Below are 18,367 nucleotides of genomic sequence, written 5' to 3' on the forward strand. Positions count from 1 at the left end.
GCTCAATGCTGATCCGGGTGGTAGCAGGACAAGACTTGAGTGATTGTGCAACGTAGAGTGGCCTTTCCGCCATGTGGTAACACAAGAGGCAGCACAACAAACAGCCATTTACCGTAACCATATGAGCTCATCTGGTTTCACTTATATATTGTTGCGGATCTCAGCGTCGGCCTTTCCCCTTACCAAGGGGGGGGGGGGTTAGTCCCCTTGTCTTTTACTAGCCGACGGGACCCGGGACCTATGACGTCCTTCCCGGACAGCGTTAGATCGGGTGTTAGGACTATTAATTCGCTATTACCTAAGTACTAACGCTGACTGGAAACGAGGAAATAAGCCCCGCCCGAATCACGGGTGTTAGTGGAAACGCCGAGCTGTAGCGATCCGTGACTCGAGCCATTAGCAATGACTGACCCGATCCAAGCGGTTCGTAATCGTGCCACGCTTACCCAATGAAGGAAATGACTGAAACGGTCGAATTTGGGAAGAAAAGGAATAACAGGTTTATTTACAATTTGTACAAGAATGAGAAGAAGAACACACAGTGCAGCCTTATACAGTCTTAATTTATCCTTGGACAAACGGGCCCACCACACTAAGACACACTCACATGGGGTTTGTAGTTGACCAGGTCGATGGTCCAGGGATGCGTCCAGGCAGCTCGCTCTCCGGTCCCCAACTCGCACCGCGAAGCAGATGAACCAGACGGCAGGAGCTCTCCGCGTGTCATTTGGCGCACACGGGATTATTGCAGGGCAACGGTCGGCTGGCTTTGCGGTTACACTCGCGGCTCAGCCACATACGTAATAAACGGACAGTTCGTACAGGTTCAATAAACGCGAGCAATGCGCTTCTCAATGCGTTTCTCACTTGGCTCGCTTGGTTCGCGCTTGGCTCCCATCCTCCTCGCTGGCAAGTCCTCTTGCATTGAGAAGTTAGGGTTAGCTAACTGAGCTAACCTGAATGAATATATGAGCTCATCTTAACTGAGCTGAATATATGAGCTCATCTTCTGTTAACACTTTCAAGTAGAAGAAGGAATTAACATTTAAACCGGAGCTTCCACCTTCAATTTCATATATGCATTTGTTATTTTGTGGTAGTTTGTGCTTCTTCATATAGCTCTGCACAAAAAAACTAGAAAAACTAGAAAAATACTTTTATGATCAATGAATTGATTGAAATGAAGGTTTTTTGATGACTCTGGTGGTTAACTCCTTTATTGAGTTAAAGGATTTTGATAATCTAGGCTTGCTCATGCAATCATCTCCCAATTATACTGATTGTGAAGTTTGTGTAAATACTGTACTTGGTTAGTACCGTAGTCAAATCTTCTTTAATGGCCACCATTAACCCACCTTTCTTGTGCGGTCAGAATTGAATTGGTCAGAATGCGCTGGAATTTTTGTTCCCATATCCCATCCATGGTAAACGGTGTGGTTAAGCTTGCGTTAAAGTAGAATGCTCATTGCTTGCCAATCCTTGTGATTGTCCAAATGACCTTGCTGTGAGTTAATCATGAGGGTGGCACATACGATAATTCATTCAGGATCCCAGCTCACAACAATACACTGAATGCTCTACTAAATGGTTTTGGTTATTTTTTGTCAAACAACTTTTTTATATTACCTAAGCAGTGCTCCAACCATGTAGTTAATATGGTGTTAATGCCTTTGCAGAACATTTGAAAAATATCAATTTTCTCACATGCAATCTCTTACAATTGCAGTTGAAAAGATTCACCTCAAAGTTAGATTTTGTTGGATTTTTTTTGTCCAAAATTAACCGGCAGGAAATCTTAAAGGTGAGCACACTTGCCTTTTAGCTGTCTCGGCTGGGTTTTGATATTGACACAGTTATAAATTGTCATGCAGGTGTTTCATATTCAGAGCAATGCATCAATGTTGATGTTGATGTTAAATAGAGGGGATGTTAAGCTGAAGATCCCTTCTGCCAGCACTGCTCGTCAGTGCATTTTAAAGATACCACAGTGTCTTTCATCAAGATTAGGTCCTTTATCACAGGCACTCTGAAAAAAATCCAAATTCCTGTCCTGGCAGGCTTGTAAGGCAATGGAAAACCACGCAAGAAACTTGCCAATAAATTGCTTTGGCAACCACCAACGCTCTGTCAAGAGTATGGAACATTGATAATTATGATGATGTACGAAACAAAAATGTGCTTAGGACAATGAGTTAAAAGTTATCGTGGAGACAATACTTTGTGGTCGATATATTTTCTATCTCATTGCAGAGGCTCGAAGAGGTGCATCACGTGGGTCCTCTTCACGTGGGTCCTCTTCACGTGGGTCCTCTTCACGTGGGTCCTCTTCACGTGGGTCCTCTTCACGTGGGTCCTCTTCACGCTCTTCTTCAAGATCCAACACCCCGTCTCGTACAGGAGGAGTCTCCCGCGTACCATCACGACCCTCATCTCGTGGACACGCTGGAGCAGAATATCCCAGAAAAAGACTTCCTTTTGGAAAACGAGATAAGGACAAAGTTCAGACTGGAGCCTCAAAGCCAGACCATGTAGTTCCACAACCACCTGCTTCAGGATTTGATCTGAACAACCGCGGGCAACCTGGACAGGGGACGTTTCCTCATGGTGCTTCAAATCCCAGGCAGCCTCCATCTTATGGTGCTCAGAATCCAAACCAGCCACCACCATATGGTGCATCGAATCCGCTGCACCCTCCTCCACCTCCACGATATGGTGCTGGTAATCCAGTCCATCCACCACCTCTTGGTGGTTCTAACCCAGCACATCCACCACCATATGGTGCTGGTAAGCCAGTCCATCCACCACCTCTTGGTGGTTCTAACCCAGCACATCCACCACCATATGGTGCTGGTAATCCAGTCCATCCACCACCTCTTGGTGGTTCTAACCCAGCACATCCACCACCATATGGTGCATCGAATCCGCTGCACCCTCCTCCACCTCCACGATATGGTGCTGGTAATCCAGTCCATCCACCACCTCTGGGTGGTTCTAACCCAGCACATCCACCACCATATGGTGCTGGTAATCCAGTCCATCCACCACCTCTTGGTGGTTCTAACCCAGCACATCCACCACCATATGGTGCTGGTAATCCAGTCCATCCACCACCTCTTGGTGGTTCTAACCCAGCACATCCACCACGATATGGTGCTGGTAATCCAGTCCATCCACCACCTCTTGGTGGTTCTAACCCAGCACATCCACCACCATATGGTGCACGTAATCCAGTCCATCCACCACCTCTTGGTGGTTCTAACCCAGCTCATCCACCACCATATGGTGCACGTAATCCAGCACATCCCCCGCCCCCACCACCTTATGGAGCTTCCAATCCAGTACGGCCTCCACCTCCACCACCATACGGTTTCAATCCAGGATATGGTGGTCCAAACACTGCCTATCAACCAGCTAGGTCAGGATTTAATCCAACCTATAGTGGTTCACAACCAGGTTACAGACCAATTGCTCCTGGTACAAATTCCTTTGCACAAGGATACAACTATGGTGGACATCAACCAGGCTATTCCTCTACTGGTGTTTCTTATGGAGGTGCACAACCTGGATGGGTAGGGTCAAGTTTTGGAACTTCTGGCTGGGGTGGCCATGGCTATGGCTCACAAGGATATGGCGGTAGCTTTCCAGGATTAATGGGACAGAACACTGGCTCAAACCGTTTTGGAATAAAACCAATGTACCTTTTACCTTTCATCCCATTTTTAGCCTACAAACTTGGTTCAAAGTTTCACTCAGGATCCAACTATCCATTAAACAATCAGCATCACCACTACCACCATCACCATCACCATGGCCCAGGTTCCAGAGATCAGCGGCCTGGAACTCCAGGCAGTCAAATTCCTGTGGACGCAAATGGCACATACTTTAATCGTATGTATATGTTTCCTATCTTTATCACATCTCTAATTTATGACTTTTTATGATAGACAATGATAAAATGTACTATCTATATCAGTTTTCTCCAATTGCATTGTGGGTGGTGGGCCGAGGGAGATGTAATAACAGAAAATCCCAATATACATGATTCTCCTGCTATGCCATCTTTGTAGTGAAGAAGTACTTCCTTCATATATTTTTGTTTGAATATAATTTCAACCCAGAAAACACTGTTGTTGGGATAAGTTGGCCTTTTACGTGTGGATGTCTTTTTAAGGCGGAAATTTGGCCCGGATGTCAGTGCAAAGGACAACTATTGTTCATTACATACAATGGAATCTTTGCAAACGATAATCAAACACTATTCGACTAATAGAAATCCAACCTTAAGTTCTCTTCGAAAAACAACATTTATTTCACAGAACAAAACGCTTTGTTGATTTGCGTTAGTTACAGTCACGTGAAAAAGTAAGTACACCCCATGTAAAGTTTTGACTTTTTCAACATATTTCAACATACAGCTATTTGATCTTCATTTCAACAACATTGATAGATAAAGGTGATATAATATAACAAATATCATGGAACATTTACATTTTGTAGTCCATTGTATAATTTAAATAAACATAAATGCAAATTTCGCATGTGGAAAAAGTAAGTACACCCTTGGCTCTAATAGGTGGCATTTCCCCCTTTGGCAGAAACAACCTCAAGTAGGAGTTTCTTATAACTGTCTACCAGTCTCTGACATCGACTGGGAGAAATTTTTGCCCACTCCTCCATGCAGAATTCTTTCAGCCGTGCGATGTTTGAGGGGTTTCTTGCATGCACAGTTCGTTTCAAATCCCCCCACAACATATCGATGGGATTTAGATCCGGGCTCTGACTTGGCCATTCCACAACCCTCCATTTCTTTCTTTTCAGCCATTCCTTGGTGGATTTACTGGTATGTTTAGGGTCATTGTCATGTTGCAAGGTCAACCTTCTGTTGAGCTTCAACTTTCCGACAGATGGCCTCACATTATCCTCAAGCACCCTCTGGAACAATGAAGAATTCATAGTGGATTCTATGATGGTGAGCTGCCCAGGCCCTGATGCAGCAAAGCTGCCCCAAACCATAATATTTCCACCACCATGCTTTACAGTTGGTATCTGGTTCTTGTGGTCAAATGCTGTCTTTGGTTTTCGCCAAACATGTCTTCTGGTACTGTGGCCAAATAGCTCTACCTTTGACTCATGTCCAGAGCACATTGTTCCAGAAGTGCTGGTTTTTGCCGAGGTGTTCATTGGCAAACTTTAGTCTTGCCCTGATGTTCTTTCTGGACAGCAAAGGTTTCCTCCTGGCACACCTCCCATGTAGATCAAATTTGTGCAGCCTCTTTCTAATGGTAGACTCGTGCACTTTGACATCAACAGTGGCAAGAGCTACCTGTAGGTCCCGTGATGACATTCTGGGGTTCTTAGAGACTTCTTTCAGCATCTTGCGGTCTGCTCTCGGGCTGAACTTGCTGGGGCGGCCTGGCCTGAACAAATTGGCAGTTGTTTGGAATCTTCTCCACTTGTAGATGATCTTCCGGACAGTCGAATGATTGATTTCAAATTGTTTGGAGATCTTTTTAAATCCCTTCCTAGACTCGTAGGCATCTCTAACCTTCTTTCTGAAGGCCTCGGAGAGCTCTTTTGATCTCGGCATGGTGACGCCGCACACTTCAACAACAAAGAGCAAACCAAACTAAATGTCTGAGGTTTAAATAAGAGAGGTTCCTCCAAGATCCTCTCTAACGATGTTCTAATCATTTGCACCTGAGTTGGTGCACCTGATTCTAATTTTAGGTATTTGAAGTAGTGATAAATGTAGGGGTGTACTTACTTTTTCCACATGCGAAATTTGCATTTATGTTTATTTAAATTATACAATTGACTAAAAAATGTAAATGTTTCATGATATTTGTTATATTATATCACCTTTATCTATCAATATTGTTGAAATGAAGATCAAATAGCTGTATGTTGAAATATGTTGAAAAAGTCAAAACTTTACATGGGGTGTACTTACTTTTTCACGTGACTGTATGTTAGCTTTTGTTTTCTTTCTTTATTTTATTTTTTTTCCCTGTGATTTTTACCACTTTTGGTAAAATGTCTTCCACGTGTCTCAAGTTACTTTAATGTGCATGTAGTATTTCCGATTAGTTCTTGACACAAAGTCATGCTGACCATTTACATTGGAAGAAGATTATTAAAATGTGATGGAAGCATTAATTGCCCATGAAGATGATCAAATAAGTTATCATTATTGCTAGTCACAAACAAAATACAGTATGGTACTTATAAAACGAAATTGATTTTCAGGGTTCAGAAAATACAGCGAATAATGATAATTGGTTCACGAGTTATCAAACAGAGTGACCACTATATTCGTCATGGGTGTGTGTCTGTCTGTGTGTTCTGTCTGTCTGTCTGTCCGCAGCATAGCTACCCGATGATATCATCCGATCTTGATGAAACTTGGGTGGGAGGTTTATATCATGATCTAGTTGTGTCCTGCCGAGAGTGGGTGTATTGCGCCCATTGTGGGCGGAGCCACGCCCGAAAAAGATGTCTTTTTAGGGGGTAATCGAGTTCAAGCTACATCTTCTCCGAGGGAGTTGGTGGAATCTGACAGGGGTTTCGGTATTTGGTTAGGCCAATGTCATGTGTCTAGCCTCACGGAGCTCGATTTTTACATTTTCGCCCCAAGGTCAAGGTCACAAGGTCACGAAATTTAGAAAAGGAGATTTTTGATGGTTTTATTACATTGTTCGCTTCCTGATAGGGTGAAATTTGGTACATGATCTTATATTATCACATACATCATGGAATACAAGTTTTCCAACAAATTTCAGAATCTTCGACCTTTGACCTTTGAAGGTCACAAAGGTCAAATTTTCAAAGTTGTCGGAATCGAACCGAATTTTCGGTATTGTGTAGCTAACTAACCTCATAACTGATTATACAATGTTTTCTATCTCATTTCAAGGTCAGTAACCTTCGTTTTGACATTTCCAGGCCAGCACCACACACAATTACATTCAGCTGGCTCTTAAAGGCCTGTGCACGCAGCGCATTGGGGCCCTTTGTAAATCGGCATGTACACCGTTTGTCGGGAGCCAACACCTGCCACGTGGGCCCCCGACCCCCCAGTCCGGGCCTGTTTCGATTATAGTCCTTCCTTTGTCATTGAATACCGCTCGCTCGTGAACCATCGTCGACTCCTGACTTGTCCTCTTTTATTGTTATTACGAGAAAAGCTACCTGGCGTTGCCGGGGACGCAGAGTCACTTTGTGACGGGAATATGAGGAGAGGGAGGGGAGTAAGAGGAGGGGTGTGGAAGGGGAAAGGGAGAGGGGGGGAGAGGAAGATGAAGGGGGAGGGAGAGAGGAAGGTGGGGGTGAGTGGGGGAAGGGAGAAGGAGAGGGTTGTGTTGTGTTGTGTGTTGTGTGTGTTGTTGAATTGAAATCAACAACACACACTTGATCAACACACACACACAATGAACAACACACAACACACACACACACAACCAACACACACTGATCGCTACCTTGATTTCAATTCTTGCCATCCAATGGAACGCAAAAGATCGGTTGTGCACACCCTCTCAAAAAGAGTTACCATCTACCTTTGAAGACAAGATGAGTGAGGTGGACCATCTTCAAAATGTGTTGAGGGCAAATGGTTATCCTGATAGCTTGATACCCAACAGGAAAACGATAAGGGCTTCCCCACACAACAGGCTGAGACCGAGAGAACAACCAAATGGTTTCTGTGTTCTGCCTTTTGTCCCGGGGGTTTCACAGAGGGTCGGCAGAATTTTGAAAACGGCAGGAGTGAGGGTTAGTTTCACACCGGTTTTCACCCTTCACCAAGCCCTTATGAGGGTCAAGGACAAGCTTCCGAGGAAGGATAGGTCAGGGGTGGTATACGTAGTGCCCTGTGGTTGTGGAGCTGAGTATGTGGGTGAAACCGGGAGGACCTTAGGTCAACGTATTGCTGAACACCAAAAAGCATTTGAATGTAATTATCCCAGCAGATCTGCTATCGCCAAACACGGCCTGAAGGAAGGCCACACACCTTTATGGGATAGGGTTAATATTTTGGGTTCCCCACCCAACAGAAACAGAAGACGTGTTTTGGAGGCTTGGCACAGAGAAGAAACTGTTACCTCGATCACACAAGAGGTGCTTGACTTACCGGTAGCGTTTGATCCACTCTTGTGTAAACGAAGCAGGCATTCCGTACTTTGAACAACGAGTCCACATAATATGTCACACAAGGTTTTTATTCGGACAATTTGCCCCCCCTTCCCCCCTCCCCCCAAACACACCTCTCCCAAACCCCACAGCCGCTTCCGCCCCCACCCTCCGGTTCCCCCCCCCCCCATTTTTATCCCCCCCTATGATCTCCCCGCCCCGCATTCCCCTTTACCGCATAGGGCCACATGTGATGATCTTGATATTATGGCAATTTTATTTTATCTTAAAATTTTTTGCTTTAATATATTTACAGTTTTAATTTAATTTACAATTTAATTATTTACAAGTTTAACTTCTAATTAAATGTAATGATTGTTCCGGATTTTCTAAACACTTGATTTATAATCCAGCATTGCTTACAGGATTATTTTGAACCGTTAATATGCGGTTGATTTTTGAATTTGGTCAGTAACGTTCTCAGTTCACGAGAGCGGTGTGATACGGTTTAATTGGCTGTCCAGCTTTGCCCACCCCACTTTGCATATACCCCGCCCACTTTGCATATAAGGGGATGTTGAGATGATTTTATCACTCTTGAGGAAGATTAACGGAGGCGTGTGGCTTTGTCACATGTTGTTAATGGAAACGTTGAGTCATTGTTTGTTCAATTAAAGGTTGGAGATCTTACCATGGAGTCATATATATATATATATATATATATATATATATATATATATATATATATATATATATATATATATATATATTGTTGCGGATATGGGATTTGGCCTCCATCCATATCCGCTTGTAAATATTCCCCTATTTCCCCAATACTCCCCAACTATCCCCAATCCCCCATTCCCTAGTCCCATTGTCTGTAAACAACACTCTGTAGCCCCGACCTTCCCCTTTTTCCCCCATTAAATGTCGCACCCAGGTTCACCGCATCTCACGTAGACAACTATAGGACATCTTGCTAGTTATTCTTAGTCTATGTCAGTTAAGGACTCGTTTCCATTAATTCTGACTCTTCGTTGCACCAGAATGTGATTGTATGGCACCGTTAGTAAGTTTAGGACCTCCCAATACCTCCCCGCATCTCTTCCTCATGGAACAACAACACCAACAACAACAGCAGCGGGGGCGGCACGGCGGCGGCGCGGGGAGTGTGCGTCCTCACTCCGGCTTGGTTAGCCGCCATTGACCATGTGCTCCGATGGGGTTACCACGCAGGGGCTCACTGTCAGCTCCTCGTCAAGGGCGGAGCCCGGTAACCCCCCGCACCCAATAAGAAGCGGCGGACCGATTCCATCTGGGGCGGAGCTAACGAGCCGAGGGCGTGTCACTCCCCCCTGGGATGCGCAGGAAGACGGAGGTGACGTCAGATGCGCCTGAGCTTGAAGAGAAACGGACGCCACCTCCAGCGCGACGATACCTACCCGCATCTCTGGACCGGACCGGGTCGATTCTGCCCCTGAGCCAAGGTGCACCTTGAGCTATCGACTGCCTGCCCTTCCTTGCCATCAATCCCTGTGTGAGTCAGTCTTGTCCCGTTTGTCTGTGGTCTGTCGGGGCTAAGATAAGACCGTGTCTAAGTGCCCATCTTTCTGTGCTGTACCTCTGTGCCGTGTAATCTAAACGTTCTGCATAACCAATATTATATCCTCCTCCGGAGGTCTTGAGAACTGTACCCCTGGTGTCGTGTCATTTAACCCAGCCGTTGTGTCCTTTCCTTCATTGATTTAGCATAGCGCGATTCGGCCAACGTTCGAGTGTAATCGGGTAAACTGTGCGAACACGGCGGCCATTCCGCTCGGCCCATCATAACATCTAAGTCGTGTCCGTAACAATTGGTTGTCAGGAGTTGGATTCGGACCTGGGACTAAATTTGTTAGGCCCAAATTTTGGAACACCAATTGTACTATTAGAGTAACAATTGGTGTCGGGAAGTGGGATCGGTCCCGGAGCGCGTTTGACGCGCTCAAAATTATAACGGCGAAATTTGATTGTGTTTTACAAAAAAAATAAAAACCCGAATTTTGAAAGTCGCGCTATGGCAGATCAAGACGGCTGGGTTCCGGTAGAGGAGAGTGAGGCAGGGTCGATCCAGGACCAAATTGAGGGACATGAGGAGAGCGAAGCAGTGAGGGTAGCAGGGTCGCAAAATGGCGTCCTTGCGCACGAGGTTGCGGGCGCGCAAAATGGCGCCTCGCACATGGCTACGGCGGCCGCACCCGCTGCACAAGTGGGAGGGATGGCCCAAATGCAGGCCCTCATGGAGCAATTTATGGCGCAAATGCAGGCGTGCCTCAAACTGCAGAGTGAGCAAATGGGGGCAATGAGGGACGAATTGGGGGGCGACATGGGGGCCAATAGCCAACGGTTAGAACAAAGGATGGGGTCCAATAGCGAGAAATTTAGGGAGGACATGGGGGTCCAGATCGGAGGGTTAGGGAGTAGAATAGAGGGATTAGGAAACAAATTTGAGGGATTAGACAATAGATTAGGGGAAATACAGGAGGGGTTAATGGGGGTAGAAAACAGAATGGCCGCTCAAGAGAATCAAATGGAAGGGATGCAAAAGGGGTTAGAGGGGTTAGAAAATAGTATGGAAGGCAAATTGAGGGACATGAGGGACCAAGCGGAAAGGGAAGTTAACCAAATGGGGCAGCAGATAGAGGGGGTCAGAATGGGGGTAGAAACCAAACTGGATGCTCACAGGGAGGAAATGGAGCAGATGAGGGTGGCATCTGGGCAGGAGATGCAAGTGATGGGAGAAGAGATCAGAAGAGGTGTGAGTGAGGAGGTCGGAGGAGTGCGCGAGGAGGTGAGGCACTGTAAGGAGCGCATGGAGAAGGAGGTGAGAAAGGGGACTGTAAAATTGCAAGGTGGTATAGAGGAGTTGACGCTGGGAGTAGAACAACTGACAGTGGGACAAAAGGAGTTGGGGGACCAGGTAAAGAAGAACACAGCGGTAATAGAGGGTTTTAAATCGACACAGAAGGAGATGAAAAAGGACGTAGGGGTAATTAAAAAAGAGTGTCAGACGGTACACGAGGACCTGACGAGGAAAATGAACAAGGTGGTAGAGGTGATGGAGGTTAAAGAGCGGGAGGTGTGGGAGCACATAGAAAAAAATAAAGTGGAGTTAGAGGAAGAACTTAAAGGGGCGCACGAGGAGATGCAGGAGGTGAAACAGAAATTAGAAGAAGTGGAAGAAGGGGTGAGCGAAATTAAGAAGCGACGGAGAGAGGATAAGAAAGAGATAAAAGAGGAGGTAAAAGAATTGGTCCAAAGTCTGTGTTCGGATCGTGATGATGTGCTCATTAACCGGATGAGGGATTCGCAGGTGATGGAGGAGAAGCGAAGAGGAAGAGGACCCGGTGTAAGTGGTGACCAATATGGTCGTGCGTATGATGCGCCAGGGGATTTAAGAAGCTTGGGGGTCGAGATGGACCCGGGTGTTCGTGAGAGGCCGTTGGTGAAGTGTGCGACAGGTCTGGTGTGCGAAAAAGGAGGTGTGCGAGAAAGTCCGACTCTGGGGTGTGTGAGGAAAAAGTGCGTGCCAAGGAGTGAGGGAGCTGTCGAGAGTGAGTCGGTCGTAGCGCGTGTGCGAGGGAGCACATGGAAGCGCGTAGTGAGGAGTGTTACGGAGGGTGTAAAGGGAGAATGCACGCCTGTGGTGAGTGTTACAGAGGATGTAACGGGAGAGGGTGTGCGAGAAAGATGTGTGACGGACAGGTGCATGGGGAAAGAGTGCGCTGTCAAAAGTAAGGAAGAATGCACGCCTGTGGTGAGTGTTACAGAGGGTGTGACGGGAGAGTGTGCGCAAGAGTGTGCGCGAGAGAGGTGTGTAACGGACGGGTGCAGGAGGAAAGAGTGCGCTGTCAAGAGTAAGGGTGAGTGCGCTGTCAAGAGTAGTGGTGAGAGTAGTGAGAGTGACAAGGAGCGTGAGTTGGTTGTGACAGGTGAGCGAGGATGTACACCTGGAATGGAAGGATGCACACCTGGAATGGTAGAGCGTGTGTGGGAATGCACACTTGAATTGGTCGTGAGGCACGTGGTTGGGTGTGCGAGTGAGGGCACACCTGTGATTGTCACAGAGGAGGTGACCGAGGAGGGGGCGCGAAGAGGTGTGTTGGTGAGGTGTGCGACCAACGAATGTGTGCCAAAGTGTTCGGTGGTCAGGTGTGTGACCAAGGCTGGGAGTGGAATGAGTGTACCGAGGTGTGTAAGAAAAGGTACGACGAGGAGCATGGAAACGGCTGCATGTATGAGCAAGAAAGGGGTAGCGTATGCTTGTAAGCATCCAGGTGAGGCATCGACGGTAACCGGGTTAGAGGTTAGAACGACTTATAGCCGAATCGGGCCCTCGGTGCGTGCCGGGCCTCGCTTTGAACGGCCGCGTCCGTGCTCCACTAAGCGGAGCTGGCAGCCCGATAGGAAGGGTCGTCATGGCGACCACTTTTTGGTGAGACGTGCCGGCAGGTCGAGATCGGGACATTGGATGGCTCCGTGCCGAGATGGTGCGTGGGACCTCGGCCCGGGTAAACCTCCTTCCCTGCACCGAATGCGGGACGTATCCAGCCGCTGGCACCAAACAACCCGCAAGCATGGCTTGGCTGTACGAAGCCGAGCAGTAGAAGTGAATTGGCGCACCGAGAGGCATTAGTAAGTAGACTGTAATGACGAGGATAGTGTTTTGGCCCCGAAATTAGAAAAAAACAAAATTTGATGATTGGCAAAGGATTGGCAGTAATGATTGGCAGATGATGAGTAGTGATTGGCAAATTTTTGATTTGTTGAAATTGGATGTGCAAAATTGGTAGTGGGAGATGCCCGATGTGGTGGGGATGGCAACTCTGTCATCCCTCACAAAGTGGGGCAAAGGAGCTATAGTTTATGGGGTGTATGGCAGTGAAAACTAGCCCGGGTGGGTTAGGTTATATTGTGTGTAGGGATCTAGCGAAGATGACATTAGGTAACGTTAAGGTTTAGATAGTGACTGATACCTGTAGTGGGGACGCAGGTAGTTTAGTGTGGTTGATAATGACGTGGGAGCGCAATAGTTTAAAGGGACGACTGGGAAGCGCAAGTTTCAGAGGGGAGTAGTTAGATGAGATGATGCTGTGTGAGAGCTGGACAGGTGTGTGGAGCAGTGGATGAGTAGTGAGTGTTATGGATCAGCGCGAATGCGCTTGGGGAGAGAAGGGTGCAGGTGGCACCAGGTGTGAGAGCACAGGTGTGCAAGTACAGGTGTGTGGAATACATGGAGTATTGGAATGAGTGGTGTGGAGAGAGTTGGAGTAAGTGGTACGGAGTGGTGTGCATGGTGCGAAGGTGTGGATGGGGGAAGAGTGGACCCCTTTCACGAGTACCCGGGGCGGGTAGTGTAAGTGTTAGGTAGAGGGTATAGGTAAATTGTGGTTGGATATTGGCATTTGTTGTGCGGTTGCAGAATGGTATTGTGGATGGGTGCATTAGTGTTGTGGAAATGGCTGGGCGTGTAGCCTGTTAGTGTGTGTAGTTGGTTGGGCACTCCACCACTGTGAGGATGTTGGCCAGGTGAGGCCGCAGGTGGGCTCTGGGAGCCGTTAGTGTCAGTGGGGCCCGAGGATCCGGAGGACGGACCCGGGTAGCCCAGTGCCAGAGAGGGCACCGAGTGGGGAGAGCGCCAGAGGGCCTTCCCCAGGTAGTTAGGTTAGGGTAAGGAGCAGGTAAGCTCGGAGGCAACTGCAGTGGTGGAGGTGTGCAGGTGGGTAGACCTGCTGGGAGAGCTACACGTCGCAGCCCAGAAATTGTGCGAAGGCACCGGGAGATGAATCGGGGGAGTGAGACCCCAAATTGAGAAGCACCACAGTTTGGTCAATGGGAATTGGTTTTTAGAACCCATAGTGTAAGTTGGCCAATGGATTGGCAGGGAAAGACCCCGGGTAATGTAAAGTTGTTAAAGTCATTTAGGAAATAGTTAGGATTGATGAACCTGTCGCACCATACGCAGCCACTTACCTGAGGGGATGATGACGACTCCACACCTGTGTTCTTTTGTTCTGTGTTGCAGGAAATGAGAATTGCTGTTGGATTTGTGAGACGCATCACGACGTGGATAAGACATTGGGGTGATTCCATCTCTCCCTCCCTAGGAGGGACTGATGATGAATGGGAGATGGCAAATTTTGATGAGAGTTGGAAATGGCAAATTTGATTGGTTAGGAGGGAGAGAAGACGAATTTGGTTTATGGGAGGAACGGGGAAGACAGTAGGGACGTTTGTTGATTTGTAAAGTAGATGTTTATGGGTAGTATTGTGTTTTGTGGATACAGTAAGGGGTAAGGGAGGGGCAATGTAGGTTACCTGGTGGGGGGGGGGGGGGGCGTACGGTAGGAACGTACCTGTCTCACCTGGTTCCCATGTGCCCCCAGTGTGCATTACCTTATATTGCGTGCACTTTTGCGCCCTGACCACCTTACTCACTTGTCTTCTTCTTTTGTCTCCCACCTCCGAGGATCTGGCTTTGGGGCAGAGAGAGAGGAGAGAGAGGTGCTGGCTCCGCAGTTGTGGGCCTGCACTTTCGCTGTTTGCTGCCTGGATCGATACACCATATGGACCGCAATTTTTGTGGCCGCCCACCATGGACCGCAGTTCTCTTGCGGGCAAGCACCACCCGTTGATGGACCTATGGGTCAACGTGGCACCTATGCCATACAGGTGAACCACTTTTAGTTGGCCCCCTGACGGTCACAATACAGAAATGGACGCGGTTGGCGCCTTTCTTTATTTTCTAAGGAAGCGAGAAGGCCAAGCACTTCAGGAAGGCAAGACCAGCGGCTGAACATCGGCCGGCTGCGACACCACCGGTGACATTGAACACTTTATTGGTGCACCGGATGGTGCTGACTGTATGAATAAGGGTGGTGCTTTTGGTGCTTGGATGGGGTGCTCTGCACATTATTAAAGGCCATAGGGCCACAGAGCACTCGTGGGTTGGTGTATCGATGCTGGCATGCGTGCTCTCTCTATGCATAACATCTGCATGTGTTCCTCCAAAAACAGGTCCTGGATCGTAGTGTAAATATCAGTGTAGTCTTGTATAAATGATGCTCCCTACCGGCTGTATGTTTAGTTTGAGGATTCTTTCTGCGATTCGGTTATCCTGTGGGTGTGTTTCTGTGAGGAGAAGGGTGCAACGTCGCAGGGGGACATATTTACTCATTTGTGAACATCTGTAAAACTGTCGCACTCAGGGTTGAGTTAATAGTAGAGGGAACATCTGAGTGCCACACTAACGTAGGTAAAGATTTATCGGGTCGGGACGCCCCGAGGTAGAGAAGGGTGCAATGTTGCGGATATGGGATTTGGCCTCCATTCATATCCGCTTGTAAATATTCCCCTATTTCCCCAATACTCCCCAACTATCCCCAATCCCCCATTCCCTAGTCCCATTGTCTGTAAACAACACTCTGTAGCCCCGACCTTCCCCTTTTTCCCCCATTAAATGTCGCACCCAGGTTCACCGCATCTCACGTAGACAACTAGAGGACATCTTGCTAGTTATTCTTAGTCTATGTCAGTTAAGGACTCGTTTCCATTAATTCTGACTCTTCGTTGCACCAGAATGTGATTGTATGGCACCGTTAGTAAGTTTAGGACCTCCCAATACCTCCCCGCATCTCTTCCTCATGGAACAACAACACCAACAACAACAGCAGCGGGGGCGGCGCGGCGGCGGCGCAGGGAGTGTGCGTCCTCACTCCGGCTTGGTTAGCCGCCATTGACCATGTGCTCCGACGGGGTTACCACGCAGGGGCTCACTGTCAGCTCCTCGTCAAGGGCGGAGCCCGGTAACCCCCCGCACCCAATAAGAAGCGGCGGACCGATTCCATCTGGGGCGGAGCTAACGAGCCGAGGGCGTGTCACTCCCCGCTGGGATGCGCAGGAAGACGGAGGTGACGTCAGATGCGCCTGAGCTTGAAGAGAAACGGACGCCACCTCCAGCGCGACGATACCTACCCGCATCTCTGGACCGGACCGGGTCGATTCTGCCCCTGAGCCAAGGTGCACCTTGAGCTATCGACTGCCTGCCCTTCCTTGCCATCAATCCCTGTGTGAGTCAGTCTTGTCCCGTTTGTCTGTGGTCTGTTGGGGCTAAGATAAGACCGTGTCTAAGTGCCCATCTTTCTGTGCTGTACCTCTGTGCCATGTAATCTAAACGTTCTGCATAACCAATATTATATCCTCCTCCGGAGGTCTTGAGAACTGTACCCCTGGTGTCGTGTCATTTAACCCAGCCGTTGTGTCCTTTCCTTCATTGATTTAGCATAGCGCGATTCGGCCAACGTTCGAGTGTAATCGGGTAAACTGTGCGAACACGGCGGCCATTCCGCTCGGCCCATCATAACATCTAAGTCGTGTCCGTAACAATATATATATATATATATATATATACACATGTTTCGGGAACTGAGTGGCGTGCTGATAAGGAGGGGAGTGTCGTTGAAGCTGAAGGGAAAGGTGTATGCTGCATGTGTGAGAAGTGTTATGATTTATGGGAGCGAGACATGGGTAATGAACGTAGAGCAGCAACGAAGGCTGGAAAGGGTGGAAATGCGAATGGTTCGATGGATGTGCGGAATATCGTTGAGAGAGAGGAAGACAAATGATGAATTGCGAAAGATGATGGGAATAGAGCCTGTGATTGATGTTGTGAAGAGGAACAGGTTGAGATGGTTTGGTCATGTGTTGAGGAAGGATGAAAGTGACTGGTTGAGAAGAGTGATGGAAATGAATGTAGAAGGAAGTAGAGGACTGGGAAGACCGAGAAAGACTTGGCTAAAGATGGTCGAAGAAGAAATGCGGGCAAGGGGGTTAGGTTAACAATGAGAGATGCAGAAAATAGGGCAAGATGGAGAAGATTGTCATGGGGGCCGTAAGGCTAACCCCTGCTCCAGCAGGGAAAATGGCCTTAAAATGCATGTTGTGTTGTTGTTGTATATATATGTATATATATATGTATATATATATGTATATATATATATATATTGTTGCGGATATGGGATTTGCATCCAGCCATATCCGCTTGTAAATATACCCCTATTTCCTCAATACTTCCCAACTATCCCCAATCCCCCATTCCCTAGTCCCATTTTCTGTAAACAACACTCTGTAGACCCGACCTCCCCCTATTTCCCCCATTAAATGTCGCATCCAGGTCCACCGCATCTCACGTAGACAACTATAGGACATCTTGCTAGTTATTCTTAGTCTATGTTAGTTAAGGACTCGTTTCCATTAATTCTGACTCTTCGTTGCACCAGAATGTGATTGTATGGCACCGTTAGGAAGTTTAGGACCTCCCAATACCTCCCCGCAGCTCTTCCTCATGGTTCAACAACAACAACAACAACAACAACGGCGGCGGCGGGAGTGCGCGTCCTCACTCCGGCTTGGTTGGTGGGGGGTGTTGGGAGGGCACCAAGCCTTTCCAACGAGCCGCCATTGGACATGTGCTCGACGGGGTTACCAGGTAGGGGCTCGCTGTCAGCTCCTCGTCAAGGGCGGAGCCCGGTAACCCCCGCACCCAATCGAAGTGGCAGACCGATCCCATCTGGGGCGGAGCCAACGAGCCGAGGGTGTGTCACTCCCCGCTGAGCATGCGCAGGAAGAGGGAGGTGACGTCAGATGCGCGCAGAGCTGAAGGAGAAAGGACGCACCCTCCGAGCGTCGAGAGACCTCCCAAAGACTGAGCTGTATCCTGCCCCTGAGCCAAGGTGCACCTTGTGCTATCGACTGCCTGTCCTTCCCTGCCATCAATCCCTGTGCAAGTCAGTCTTGTTCCGTTTGTCTGTGGTCTGTCTGGGATAGATAAGATTGTGTCTAAGTGCCTATCTCTTCTGTGTCTTTACCTCATTACCTTGTAATCTACCCCTTTTGCTCCCCCACCAATTATATCCTCCTCCGGAGGTCTGGAGAACTGTACCCCTTGTGTCGTTTCATTTATCCCAGTCGTTGTGTCCTTTCCAAATCATTGATTTAGCATAGCGCGACTTGGTCAACGTCGGGTGGAATCGGGTGAGTTGGGGAAGAATCGGGGGAATTGTTAGGTCGCGGCAATACCACCGCTCGGTAAATAACATCTAATCCGCGATCCGTAACAACTGGTGTCGGGAAGTGGGATTGGACCCGAAGCGCGCTTCACGCGCTCGAAATTATTAACGGTGAAATTTGTTTTGTTTTAAAA

General features: G+C 47.9%; 1 protein-coding gene across 1 annotated transcript in view; it reads left to right on the forward strand.

Moving 5' to 3' along the window:
* The window catches only part of LOC137436175 (contactin-1), a 202,195-nt gene that overhangs the window by 31,711 nt on the left and 152,117 nt on the right, over nucleotides 1-18,367 (forward strand). Inside the window, exon 3 of the mRNA XM_078786860.1 lies at nucleotides 2,251-3,888. Coding sequence (XP_078642986.1) covers nucleotides 2,251-3,888 — 1,638 coding nt within the window. The remainder of the gene's footprint in view (nucleotides 1-2,250; nucleotides 3,889-18,367) is intronic.

Source organism: Myxine glutinosa, chromosome 11 (genome assembly GCF_964187855.1).
Source record: "Myxine glutinosa chromosome 11, kmMyxGlut1.1, whole genome shotgun sequence".
NCBI lineage: Eukaryota > Metazoa > Chordata > Myxini > Myxiniformes > Myxinidae > Myxine > Myxine glutinosa.